The following is a 14,382-nucleotide window of genomic DNA, read 5'->3' as shown; positions in this document are numbered from 1 at the left end:
GTACTTCTCAGGGCCTTTTGATACTGTCGAGAATGCCGTCCTATGACCGCACAGCATTCCTGTTTGCTAATGCTGCGAAGTGAAACCGGGTAGTTGGCCATGGGGAATTTTATATCCCAAAGACAGCTCTGTCTGTCACGCAGCCACAAAGATGGGAGGTAGCATGCAGAAATGGTGTTAACGTCACCCACTGGTTTGGGGGTCAGCGAACCCCCAAAATGGGCTGAAGGCATTCATGGTGGAATTCAGCACTCTAGAGGCAAAGTTCGGGGTGTTTTTTTTTTTACCCCCCTCGCATATGCAGAAAAGAAAGGCTTCTCACAAAGGCAAAGGACAAAGGTTTTCAGGCTTTACAGTCAGTAGAGACGTGGCTGCTTCCTCCCCCTTTCCCCGTGGTATCTGCAGAAGGCCCTGTTCAGATGAGCGAACCTGCTGTGGTGGAACATAGGGGGAGAGGCAGTCTTGCAGATACGAGGAACCAAGACAGTGTGATAATCAACATTGAATTGAGCCTGGTAAGTGATGGGCAACCAGTGGAGTGATATCCGTGCTCTGCCTTGCTCCTGCTTGCAAATGAGCTACAATGTTCAGAAGCAACTGGAGTCTCTTATGTAGTGTGCATTACAGTAGTTTAGGCGTGATGTTGCCATGGCATGAATCCAGGTGGCCAGATCGGCTGAGTCAAGGTAGCCTAGTCTGTGTTCAGGTTAGTCTGAGAGCCAAGCTACAAGTGACGCCTTACACAGGTTAGACACTTGTCAGCTTACCTCAAGTTTTGATGGGAAATGTAGGCGTCCTGGTTTTACAGCTTGGCTTTCCATTACCAGGATGCCTATATTTCCCATCAAAACTTGAGGTAAGCTGACAAGTGTCCAACCTGTGTCAGGCGTCACTTGTAGCTTGGCTCTGAGTTGAGAGAAGGCCCTTTTTTGCAGCTGCATTAACTTGCTTTTATAACTGCAGTTAACCCCTTGTCTCTTAACGGAGTCAGTCAGGGTCAACCTGGAATGCACAATGTTTTCCAGATCTCTGCCTTCCCAACCAGCATCGCTTCCATCTTATCTGGGTTCAGTTTCAATTTGTTTCCTTTCAGCCATTTGACCACAGCTGTCAAGCAATGACTCTACTGCTTCACCAGGGGCTCCTTAAGTGTTGTGTCTGGTTAAATCCCCATCATAAATGCTTTTGTTTGGTTAATTCCTCGCTGTGTAGCAGAGTTACCAGGAAGCAGCAAGACCAGGGTTCTTCCTCCCTTCCACCCCCATTTCCCATTGTCATTTCCCTCAGTAGCAAGAATAGCACCCTCCCCAGGACCCCAATATATGTGGGAAGAGAGCCCCACTTTATGGTAACCCTTTGGTTTCTGGTCTGCACCCTAGACATTCTCAGAGTACTTTCCTTAAGGGAAGGAGTACAGACACAGGTAGCCTTTTGGATAACGATCTTTCAGAACCGCGTGGCAGAGATGGGCGTGATTGGCGCTATGCTAGATTGGTTTGAGTCCTTTCTGGAAGGGAGTTTTCAACAGATGCTGCTGGGAGACGTCTCCTGGGCCACTGGTCTATGGGGTACTATTATTTATTTATTTAAAACGTTTCAATGTTGTCTTTCCACCAAATGTGGCGTCCCCAAGGCAGCCAACAGTCAAAAACATTAAAAACAAACTTTAAAACACACTTGAAAATACATAAAAAATAAACATTAAAAACAGAAAATACCCAAAAAAGGATGAATCAGTGAGGCAACACCAAACTATAAGGTTCCATCTTGTCTCCAATGCTTTTTAAGATCTACAAAAAAAAAACCAGTGGAAGAGATCAATTTGGGAGTTTGGATGAGGGTCGCTAATATGTCGGATGACACTCAACTTTCTCTTCTTTCCATCAATATCCAGAGAAGCTGTGGATGAAATTTAACAGTATGCGAAGAGTCCTACGGCACCTGTGGCGGGGTTGGACTATGTCCTCTACCAAGCTGTTTTTACACAAACCAGTGAATGCAACTGAATCGATAATGGAATGTGTGTTCTGTGGAACTTTTGTAGCTTGGTACGTCGCTGCCATCTAGGCCAATAAACTACCTATATTAGGTTGGTTAGTGTGCCTTAGAAAGTGATATTGTAGAATTTTGTTGTTGTTGTTGAAAATGAGTTTTGTTTGGGAACAAGTTAATAAAATTTAAACAGTGCATCATTCTTATTAGTTAAATATTGTTCTCTGGCATCTTTAATGTATCCTGCTGTTTTTGACAGTACTAGTATTTAAGATTGCCAGTCCCCTGGTGGGGACAGAGGGTCCCACGCTGTAGCCTCCACCCACCACCATCACTCATGTAGCCAGCAGACAGGACAGACACAGGGAATGGACTCAGTAGCTCTGGAGTGCGCTCCCACATGCTCTGGAGCCTTCCATGTTGCGCCAGGAATGATGTCATTCCCAGTGTTACAGGCAGAGCTTTTTCTCACCTGGAACGCGGTGGAACGGAGTTCCGGAACCTCTTGAAAATGGTCACATGGCTGGTGGCCCCACCCCCTGATCTCCAGACAGAGGGGAGTTGCCCACTGTGCGGCACGGAGGGCAATCTAAACTCCCCTCTGTCTGGAGATCAGGGGGCGTGGCCACCAGCCATGTGACCATTTTCTCCGAGGGCAACCCACTGAGTTCTACCACCTCTTTTCCCTGAAAACAAGCCCTGGTTACAGGGAAGGCTCTGAGCACATGCTCAAGGTAAGGGCTATAGGAACGTGTCCCCCACAATTCTCACCAGGGGACCCGGCAACGCTACTTGCATTTGTTTAATGCCCGTTACATGGTATTCCAGGAACTTTTAGGAAGAGAAAGGGTAAATAAACTAGTGATGTGTCAGTATTTTCATTTCTAAAGTCTTGTTCTGCAGTGTCTTTAATGCTTCCCAACTTTTTTTTTAAAATGGCACTAGCATTTATTTAGTGCCTGTTCCAATATCTTCCATGGTGTTCCGGGAGCTTTTTGGCAGGGAAATGGTTAATAAACTAGTAATCTTTCTGCATTTTAATTTCTAATATATTGTTCTCTGGTGTCTTTAACACTTTCAATGTTTTTTTTGTGGTATTGATATTTATTTACTGTTCGTTCCAGCCAGTTTTGGGCTGCTCCCAGAGCATTTTGCAGGGAAAGGGTTAATAAAAGCATGCCAGTTCAGTGTTTTCATTTCCCAAATATTGTTTTCTGGTATCTTTAATGCTTTGCACTGTTTTTTTGTGGTATTGGTATTTATTTAGTGCCTATTCTGGCCTGTTTTATGCTGTTCCTGGAGCATTTTGGCAGGGAAAGGGTTAATAAAAGCGTTATAGTCCCGTGTTTTCATTTGTAAAATATTGTTCTGCAGTGTCTTTCATGTTTCCAACTGCATTTTGTGGAAGTAGCATCCTTGGTCAATTACCAAAGGCACAGCTTGGGCGTGATCAGCCCCACACTGCCTAGGACTCATACACGTCACGCCCGATTAATTAGATTACAGAGGAGGAGATTTAAAGGTACAGTAACATTTCCAAGCATAGCTTTCCATTCATAAACAAACAATTACAAATAACAGGAAAAATCTTATTATTTGATCGCAGCCTTTAGGAGTGACTGTATCCAAGTGATAAATCCAGTAGGACCTCAATAAATCTCTCAGTACATTGTTGGTTTTCTCTGCTTTTATCACCTGCAACACAGCAAATCAGAATTCTCTACCTGCCTCCAATGTCCTTGTTCTAATGCATGGTAAGTGCTCTTATATTCTGATCCTAATTGGTCTATACGTACTCCCTACATAGAGGAGTGGGCACGTGCACTGAATGACATACATGACCCCTGAGGTACTACAAGTCAAAAAATCTTGCAGTTGTATAGTACGTCCAGTAGAGCTAATTCTGAACTCTTTCCCAACAGCCACCAGATCACAGACACAGTGTGTGTACTTGCACGGTGCACTTTTAATGTTCTATATGTTAATTGCCTTTTTTCCTACGCGGAAAGGTCTGTGATCTTTCCTGTTAGTAATGCCTGATCCGGCCTGTCCCAGTTTTTACCCCATCCCAGAAATTTCTATTCTGCCTTTCTCCTGAGACTCAGCAATTAATAGTTTTGAGATCTTTTGGTTAGTTGAAATCAAAGTTATTGTACTCCTGTTTATCCGTCTTTTACCAGGGAATATTCCTTCTTTCCTGTTATGGATGAAAACACATCCTTGTGGAGAGGTTGGCAATGGCTATGCAGTGCACACTATGCATATAAATTACAACACTGGACCAACACTGGACCAAATTGTCCTTTTAAAACAGCCTTATGCGCGATTGCTGTGCCTCTCCCTGTAAACCCACCCCCATCCAAGGAGTATAACCCCAAAGGAGCATTCATATGTGCAAATTTCCTTCCTTCCAGACTGCAACATTTTGCGCTTGAGCTCGTTTTCAACTTTTTGTTGGCTGGGTTCTTACAGCCAGCAGACGCGCTCTGGGGGGAAAAAAGTTGCAAGAGGGCTGAGTCACGACTGGAAAAAGCCTGAGCTGTCACTTAGAGGGGAGGTTAGCAGGAGATGGCTCAGTCGTGCTGGGCAATCCCAGGCAGGCTGACTCCAACATGCGAAAACACACGTAGGTTAGCCCAGCAAGGCAGCATCTTCACTGATGCAGACAGGAGAGCGATGGGGGGAGCGCCTTTGGCTCCTTCTCGCACGTATGGTGGGCGTGGCCAGAGCGATCAGATTGGCCAGCAGCAGCCCAGACGTTCGACTGATTTGCATCTCCCTCCTGCATCTGGGAGAAGCATCTTCACTTCCAATCGGAGCACCACAACAAAGAAGACTGTTTGAACCACAGCATTTCAAGGAAGGTCCGAGAGTGACCGGCGGAGAACCCTTTTTGTCCTCTAATCTCCAAGGAGTTTACTGCATGTTTTGCTCAGTCAAAAGCAAAACAAACTGGCTTCCTCCCAGGTGAGTATGTCTGGGTTATTGGAAGACTGAAAAGTTTCCTGTAAGACAGAAGGGGGGGGGGATATACTATGCTACTTTATAGAATATGGGCAGGTATATTTGTTAATTATATAACTTTTATTATTTTAATTTATGCCCTGCCTTTCTCTCCAAAAGATCGTTTATGGTGGCTTATGGAGGAATAGGCTTTAACAAACCCAGAACCATGTAGAAGAGCATGATTTGAGTCCAGTAGCAACTGAAAGACCAACCGGATTTTCTAGATTATAAGATTTTCAGTGTCGAGCTGCCAGCTGAATTATGGTGACTCCAACAAGGGGCTTTCAAGGGAAGTCAGAAGCAGAGGTGCACTGCCATTGCTTCAGGCATCCTCACGATTTTAACATGCAGGGATGCCAAAACTCCTTTGGGGTGCCACTCCTGAAAAGGCCCTGCAGAACTCAGCAAATGAAGGCACAGAAGGGCGTCACTGGCAGTTTTCAAGAAGAGGCTGGATGAATATTTGACAGGGATGCTTTAGGCTCATCCTGCATTGGGCAGGGGGTTGGACTAAGAGGTCTGTATGGCCCCTTCCAACTCCGTGATTCTGTCTTCAGATCTGAATTCACACATGAAGCATGGAGCAATGCACAGGAGTTTGTAGTCCTGTGACTTTAAGAGTGAGAACAAGGCCTGGAAGTAGGGTTGCCCAGTCCCCTTACTCTCCAGGTGGGAGATCTGGCACTGACCTTTGGGTTGTCCTTGCACATGCACACATACGTGCTCCAGGGCTACATGACGTCAGTTCTGGGAAGTGATTTTGTTGTGCAGGCCATGTGACGCCCCGGGGAGTGCCCCTGTGCTCAGCAGCAGGCCAATTCAGCCTGAAACAAACTCAAAATGGTCCCAATTCTGACCGAATCAGGCCGCTGCAGAGCCCGAGAGCACTGCTGGGGAGGTGCAATGGGCCCTGCAGCGCTTCCTGAGCTCTGCAGCAGGCTGAATCGGTCCCGTTTGGGGGCAAATCAGGGCTGTTTGGGGCCGAAATTGGCCTGTTGCTGTGTGCAAGAGCCCCAGGAGATGTGTTCCCACGCCTTTCCCCCCACCAGCTGGGTAAGGAGGGGCTGGGGTGGAGGGTGGAAGCAGGGAATTTCCCGCCTCCAGCAGGGGACTGGCAACCCTACCTGGGAGTGAACCAGCCAGTAAGTAGGGTAGATGTTGTAATGGGGCAGGGAGGGAAATGTGCTTCCTATTCCCCATTCTTCTTCTGAACAGTCTTCAGAGGCTGCCGTCTGTAAAGCACATTACAGTAGTCTAACCTGGGTGTGTCCAGAGGATGTCTGCAGCCATCTCCTGCCCCCCAAGGCTGGTGGTGCCACAAACAGAAGCTAATAAAACATGCCACGTGTTGCAGAGGAGCTGTTCCCACCCACCAGCAGACCTGAGTCCAATAGTACTTTCAAGTGACAAAACTTTAACTGGGATTCCAAAACAACAGTCCCCGAACCCCTGATTTGGCACAGAATTGTCCCACAGCACCATCTGGATGCTGGTCCTCCCCGAATCCCACCCTCACCCCTGCCCCTATGGGAACAGACTAGCACATCCATGGCTTCGCCTGAACAGGATGAAAAGGCAGAGTTGAGCATTACCCACATTTGGGTGACGTTTCCTTCCAGATTCCCGGACTACGAGCCCGAGGTAGAAATTCCTTCGTAAGTGCAATTCAAGGTGCCAGCATTGAAACTCTTCTTACCCTGTGACAACTCTGTTCACTGGGAAAGTTACGTGTCGCTGAGCTTACCCAGGGAAGTATGGATAACAAGTGCCTGTGCAGAGCATTTTTGTGTGTGCGTGTGGGTTTTTTTTTGCAGTTCTAAATTTTATTTGAAAGGAAATAAAACCAATAAACGTAAAATGATCAATGGACAAAATAATATAAGCAAATATATAACAATACACAAAGAGAATAGAAACAGAATATGTTTCTATTATACTACAATACTATTTCTCCTCTCCATCCGCTTACTTACATACACTCAACATTTTATATTCAAAATTTTAAAATATTAATTTTAAAGCTGGTCTACTTTATTAATAGCTATCCTTAGTGTTTCTTAATTTTCAGCTACGTAGTCAAAAATGCTTTCCATTTTCTCTGAAATACTAAAATTGGTCTATTATGTATGTAAGTTGGCCATAGACGCATATTCAAGCAGTTTCTAAACAGTTTTCAAACATTGTTTTCTCTCTTAATCGGCCACCTTCTTTGGATAGTTGGATACCAACTGAAATATGTCAACCATGAAATTTTTTTTAACTTGTGATTGAATCTCTTGCCGTGTTTTTGTTTTTCCTTGCTTATCCATATACTCATAATTCACGTGGTCTGCTTTATTCCTCGTAGTAGTACCATCATAATAGGCATCTATTGGGGATGTCAATGGCGAAGTTGGTGGACTTAACCCATTTCTACATTTGAACCCTCTTCACAATAGCCCATCCCTCAAAATACGGGCGCCATCTAGCTAATGATTTCTTAATCCATAAGTAGTTGTGAATTCCTTCCTTGGAAGCAATATTTGTATTTTCCAGTATCCTGATTCCTTTGTGCTTCCTGTCGCCTGAAGAAAAAGGGAGGGAAAGGAACAAAGTCCAAAATCTTCTCATTATTTTTATATATTAGAAATTGTCAGAGATGGTGTTCTGATTGATAACATTTAGAATAAAGTAATTTTATTTCTTTTTTAAATCTGTGCATCAAATCTGCCAATCTGCTCTTTTGCTGTGTTACACCAGAGCTGAAGCTATGCTCCCTTCAACAGACAGTCATTACCTGCAAGGGGGTGGTGGTGGGATATATAAAAATAAGGAGTAGAAGAACAAGCAGTTGTTAGTCCGCAGTGAAAATTAGGATAGGATTTATCCAGAAGGTAAGAATACAAATTATTCCATGCTTCTGATATTTCCGCTTCGTTTAAAGTTAGAGTTTTTTTTAAAAAAAAATTCATCTAGGTACAGTTCGATAGTTTATCTCTGCACTGTTATAAATCTCTAATGAATAAGTTCTCTGTACTTTATAAGTCCATAAATTTCAGAAACTCTCTTTCTAGTGAAGTCAGACGCTGATGGGGATTTACCAGCATTCCAAGCTAAATTGTAATTCCAAGGCAAATCTTTAGAAATAAGACAAAAAAATGTAGGTTTGTGGGAAAAGGGGGGGGAATGGGTATAAAGGGGGTGGTCAAACTTTACCAGCAACAGCCTTTGCTGACTTACAGTGCAATCCTAAGGAGAGTTACTCCAGTCTGAGCCCATTGAAGTCAATGGGCTCAGATTGCAGTAACTCTTCTTAGGATTGCATGGTTAGATGTTATCAGAACCCAGGTGGGGCAAGCATAAATCAGGCAAGCATTCCATGGATTCACCTATCAGTTAGGTCTCCCTCATAAGGAGAGGTGTATGGATAGGAAAATACATTTCTTCTGAACTGGCATAAATACATCTACAGCAAGATAAGTACGGACTGTTTTAAAAATGGTCCTGTTCAGGTTGCCATTTTCCCGGATGACCGAAAAGATGATTTTTTCAAACACAACTTTCTTCCAGACTCTAACCATTTATATGGTTTCTCCGCTGAATGGATTCGCTGATGCACAATACGGCCTGATCTCTGAGAAAACGTCTTTTCACACTACACACATTTGTATGGTTTCTCCTGTCCAGATTCATCGATGATCAGTAAGCTGTGTACTGAGAGTAAAGATCTTCCATTCTTAATACGTTTATATGGCTTCTCCTCTGTGTGGATTCGTCGATGGGCAGTAAGATGTTTTTTCTGTGTATAGCTCTTCCCACACTCGATGCATTTATAAGGTCTTTCCCCTGTATGGATACGTTTATGGATAGTAAGCTCTGTACTCCAAGCATATGCCTTTCCACACTCCATGCATTTATATGGTTTCTCCCCTGTGTGGCTTCGTCGATGGGAAGTAAGGTGGGCCATCTGAAGAAAGCTCTTCTCACAATCCACACAGTAATATGGTCTCTCGCCGGTGTGGATTTGGCGATGGACAATAAGGTGGGCTATCTGAGGAAAGCTCTTCCCACACTCCACACATTTATATGGTTTCTCCCCTGTGTGACTTCGTCGATGGACAATAAGATGTGGCTTCCGAGCAAAGCTCTTCCCACACTCCACACAGTGATATGGTTTCTCCCCTGTGTGCATTCGTTGATGGACGTTAAGTGCTGTACTCTGAGCAAATGTCATCCCACACTCCACACATTTATATGGTTTCTCTGCTGTCTGGATTCGTAGATGGTCCCTTAGATGTGTACTCTTAGCAAAGGTCTTCCTACTCTCCCTGTATTTATATGGTTTCTCTCCTCTGTGGATTCGTCTATGGACATAACGGTGAGCCCTTTGAGCAAAGCTCTTCCCACACTCCATGCATTTATATGGTTTCTCCCCTGTGTGGATTCATCGATGGGAAGTAAGGTGGGCCATCTGAGGAAAGCTCTTCCCACAATCCACACAGTGATATGGTCTCTCGCCTGTATGGATTCGGCGATGGACAATAAGGTGGGCTATCTGAGGAAAGCTCTTCCCACACTCCACACATTTATACGGTTTCTCCCCTGTATGACTTCATCTTTTTTTTTTTAAGAAAATTTTTATTGGATTAGAAATCACTATAATATCCATTACAATCAATTTCCTTTAAATATTCCAATTCTAACCCCCTCCCTTCCCCCCTTTTGTTGACTTCCAACAGTTTTCCAACCCCTTATCCATTTTTCCCCCTACTCATTTCAAACTTATTTTATTCTATTAAGCATATACTTTCACTCTCTTCTAAGCTTATCTATTATAACACAGTGCTATCTCTATTCCCTTTCCCACTTAACTTATCAACTAAGTATTACATTCCTGGCATATATTCTTTAATAATAACAATCATTTGTCTAATTTTTATACTCTGTATTCTATCTTATTCATTCTAGTCTCGTCAATATGGGACAAACAATTTGTCCCTTATTCTACATAACTTTAAGTACTTCTATAAACATTGTATACATTCAATATACGTCAATCAATTTAACTTGTACTCTATACGTTGCTCTTTACTTCCTTCTATCTTATATTCATTCTATTTTGATTATATAATTTCTCCATTATACAATTGTCTGTCGGAAATAATCAATCAATTTGACCCATACTCTACATATTTCTAAGTACTTCTATAAACTCAATATACATTTGGCATAAGTCAATCAATTTAACTCATATTCTGAATGTTACTATGTATTTCTTTCCGCCTTTCTTATATTCCTTCTGTTTTAGTTATATAATTTCTCCATTATACAATTATCTGCCAGAAATAAAATTAGTTAGTTTCTATCATAATTCTTATAATAACACCTCTATTACTTAATACTATATATAGTAGTCAAATAAAATAGTTGCTTAGAATTTCTCATTTAACTTTCCTCCCCCCGGTAAAGTCACTTCCCTCTTCTTTTATTGTATTTCAGTAATTTTCAAACTGCCACAGTTCTCCTCCCACCTCCCATTTTTTCACCAAATATTGCTTCAACTTTTCCCAATCCATGTTGAACTGTCCTGGATCAAGGGCCGTTTCCACACACATTAAATAATGCACTTTCAATGCACTTTAGTTATCCTTTAGAAGTGGATTTTTTGTTCCACACATGGAAAATCAGTTACAAATGTGCACTAAAGCGTATTGAAAGTGGATTATTTAACGTGTGTGGAAACGGCCAAGGTCTCTCTGTCATTTTGTCCATTTCCGCCATGTACAGCAATTTGTAAATCCAATCCTCGATAGTTGGCACTTCTTGTACTTTCCACTTTTGCGCATACAAAAGTCTAGCCGCTGCTGTCTTGTAAAATAACAATGTCCTGTGTTGTGCTGGAATATCCTCCATTCCCAAGTTCAGTAGCAGCAGTTCTGGGTTCTTATTAACTTGAAATTGTAAAATCTCACTTATCACTCTTATTATTTCCCCCCACTACTGCCTAGCTACCTCACAGGTCCACCACATGTGGTACAAAGATCCTTCATGCTTTTTACATTTCCAGCATTTATTAGACATGTTCAGATTCCCTAGCGCAATTTTCTTTGGTGTCAAATACCAACGATAAATCATTTTGTAAACGTTCTCTTTAATATTAGTACATGTCATGATCTTCAGCGTATTTTTCCACAAGTATTCCCACGCCTCCATTGTTATTTCTTTATTAAAGTTTATAGCCCACTTCACCATTTGCACTTTAACTGTCTCATCTTCTGTGTACCATTTTAACAACACCTTATAAGTCTTAGAGATTTCCTTTTTATCCTCTTGTAGAATTACCTCCTCTAATTCCGAATTCTCCATTCTTACCCCTCCTTTCGCACAGTCTGAGTTATAAAGGTCTCTAATCTGTCTATATTGAAACCAATCGTAGCTTGGAGACAACTCATCTTGCGTCTTTATTCTTAGTTTAGAAAATTCTATTCGTGTTATCTCCTTGTACATTAAGCACTGTTGTTCATTATCGACAGTTCTCGGGTCTATTACTTCGTAAGGAACCACCCAGGAGGGAATTCCTTCCCCTAGGTAATCTCTATACTTCTTCCAAGTTGTGAAGAGGCTTCTCCGAATGTAATGGTGTAAAAACATAGAGTCTGCTTTTACTTTGTCATACCACAGATATGCATGCCATCCAAATATTTTTTTATATCCCTCTAAGGCCAGTAATTTGCGGTTTTTCAGTGTCATCCAGTCTTTCAACCACACCAAACAGATTGCATCGTAGTAAAGTCTTAGATTGGGCAGTTGCATTCCACCTCTCTCTTTTGCGTCCTGTAATACTTTCATTTTCACTCGAGGCTTCTTGCCTGCCCAAACAAAATCCGATATTTTCCTCTGCCATTTTTCAAACTGCTTAGAGTCCCGAATGATTGGTATTGTTTGTAACAAAAACATCACTCTTGGCAACACATTCATCTTAACTACTGCAATTCTTCCCAACCATGACAAATTCAATCTATTCCGATTCGGTTTTGTTTTCTCAGCCATGTCGGACGCTCCTCTCAGCAGGTCCGAGAGGAAGCGCCCGAGCACCCTGACCGGGCGGCTGATCTGCGAAGATTAGCCCCCAAGACTCCCAGTGAGGGAGGCAGGGTCCGGGACGCTGCGGGAAGAACCCCCCGAAAATCAATGCGGGGGGTAAATTGCCCGTTTGTCCCTATGGAGGCCGGCAGATGTGCACGGCGCCTCGAGTGCTGCCGGGCTATGGAAAACGGCAAAGAACAGAACTAGGCAGAAGCCTGCAAGTAAGCGAATCCCTTCTGTTATTACAAGCGTACGCGAAGGAGTGGTGGGATCTGAAGCTAAGAAAGCTCGTTCTTCCCCTTTACTGAGTTTCAGAATTTGGCTGGCGGTCCCCCCCCCCCTAAAATGGCAGCGAAAAAACAAAAGTCCCGCTCTGGGTAAGTCAATCTCGGCTACCTTGCAGAAGGGAGAGTCGCTCAAGGAACTGGTGCGCAGGGCGGTTGTTGAAGCCATAAAACCCTTTGTTGACAAGCTGAACGAAACAGATCAAAGGGTGGGCTTAATTGAAAGCGAAGTGAAAACCATCAAGGAAGCAGCGGGGGGGGGGCAGAGAAGGCTGCCCGGGAAAGTGCGTCACTCGTGAAGGCTACGAAAAAAGAGTTAAAGCTGGTGGAGAACCAGCTGATCGGGCTACAAGTGGAACAAACACAAACAATTTTGCGCCTCCAGAACGTGAAAGAGGAGGAAAATGAGGATTTATGGGGTCTGGTCTCAGAACTACTGGCGACACCCGCGAGGACAACTAAAGAAGAAGTTAAAAGCGCCATTTTGGAAGTCCGCCGGGCTTCTTCAAAATATGCAACGAAGCGTCAGCTGCCTTGCGAGATCATCATCGATTTTTCATCTAAAAGGATCCGAGACACTATCCTATACAATTCATACAATGCGGATTTGGACTTTTTGGGTAACAAAGTTAAGATACTGAAGGACGTCCCATTTTTAGTTCGGAAAAGACGTTTTAAGTATAAAAAGTTTGCAGCTCTTCTGAGGGAACATGGAATAAAGTTCAAATGGTTATTTCCGGAAGGAATCTGGTTTAGTTGCAAAGATCAAACCTATAAGATATTATCAGAAGATCAACTAAGGGATTTTGAGGATAAAAATCCGGAATTTCAGAGCACCAAGCAAGAAGAAAGGGAGAAGTCTGAGGAGGGGGGGGGGGAGGAAATGAGCACTGCGGCTGCAGTTGCTCAGAGAGAACTGCGTCCGGGACCCAGGAGGGGGAGGAAAACTTAATTTGAATTCGATTGTAATTTGTATTCTGTATGATCAACCACTCCATCATTACTTTATTAAGCTATTTCTTTACTATGGCAGTATGAAGGGAAAGCATTGAAGTGTAGTGTTTAGTGTTTGTAGGTTACCTTCCCTTTTTTCCCACCCCCCCTTCCCCCTTTCTTTTTCTCCCTTCTTTTCCTCCCCTTGTGCTATTGTAATCTTTTGTAGTTACTGTTATTGTAGTTTTGTATGTTAGGTATTGAAAAATAAAAACTTTCAAAAAAAACAAACAAATTCAATCTATTCCATTTAATCAAATCTTGCTCTATCTGAGTCCACAGTTTCTCATAATTATTCTTGAATAGATCTATATTCTTTGCAGTCAGTTCAATTCCCAAATATTTCACCTTACTTGTTACTTCACAGTCTGTTACTTCCGTTAGTAACTGTTGTTTTTGTTTGGTCATATTTTTACATAATATCTTTGACTTCTTTTTGTTTACATAGAATCCTGCCAGATCTCCAAATTCCGTAATTTTCTCTATTACCTTTGGCATGTTCTCAATTGGATCTTCCACAATTAACATTATGTCATCCGCAAATGCTCTGACCTTATAGGAAAAGTCTTTTATTTTTATTCCACGGATTGCATTATCTTCTCGAATCTGTATCATCAATATTTCCAAGACCAAAATAAACAACAGTGGAGACAACGGGCAACCTTGTCTTGTACCTTTACCTATAATCAGTTTCTTAGTCACCTCGTCATTCACCACAATTGCTGCACTCTGGTCTCTGTAGATTTCTTTCACTGCTCTTATGAATCTTTCCCCCATTTGTAGCTGTTCCATAGTGGCAAACATAAAATCCCAGTTCAAATTATCAAATGCTTTTTCAGCGTCCACAAAGAAGAAACCAACCTCCTTGTCACAACGCTTATCATAGTATTCAATAGCATTTATAACTCTCCTTAAATTGTCTTTGATTTGTCTGTTTGGTAAAAAACCAGCTTGTTCCTCCTCAATAACTTCGGATAGCCATCCCTTTACTCTTTCCGCCAATATCTTCGCAAAAATTTTATAGTCATTATTGAGTAACGAA

At 42.6% G+C, this 14,382-nt stretch overlaps 1 protein-coding gene across 1 annotated transcript; it reads right to left on the bottom strand.

Moving 5' to 3' along the window:
- Nucleotides 1-8,632: 8,632 nt before the first annotated feature.
- LOC129324750 (zinc finger protein 723-like) lies at nucleotides 8,633-9,586 on the bottom strand. The gene has a single exon (XM_054972132.1). The coding sequence runs from the start codon at nucleotides 9,389-9,391 to the stop codon at nucleotides 8,633-8,635; it is 759 nt and encodes a 252-aa protein (XP_054828107.1). The 5' UTR covers nucleotides 9,392-9,586.
- Between the last annotated feature and the right edge of the window lie 4,796 nt (nucleotides 9,587-14,382).

This window comes from Eublepharis macularius, chromosome 2 (assembly GCF_028583425.1).
Source record: "Eublepharis macularius isolate TG4126 chromosome 2, MPM_Emac_v1.0, whole genome shotgun sequence".
Classification (NCBI taxonomy): domain Eukaryota; kingdom Metazoa; phylum Chordata; class Lepidosauria; order Squamata; family Eublepharidae; genus Eublepharis; species Eublepharis macularius.
This window is presented reverse-complemented; position numbering and strand designations above follow the sequence as displayed.

What these genes read in the sequence shown, in the direction of transcription:
- LOC129324750 (XM_054972132.1), bottom strand. Translation starts at nt 9,391, where the DNA reads ATGGAGTGTGGGAAGAGCTTTGCTCAAAGGGCTCACCGTTATGTCCAT.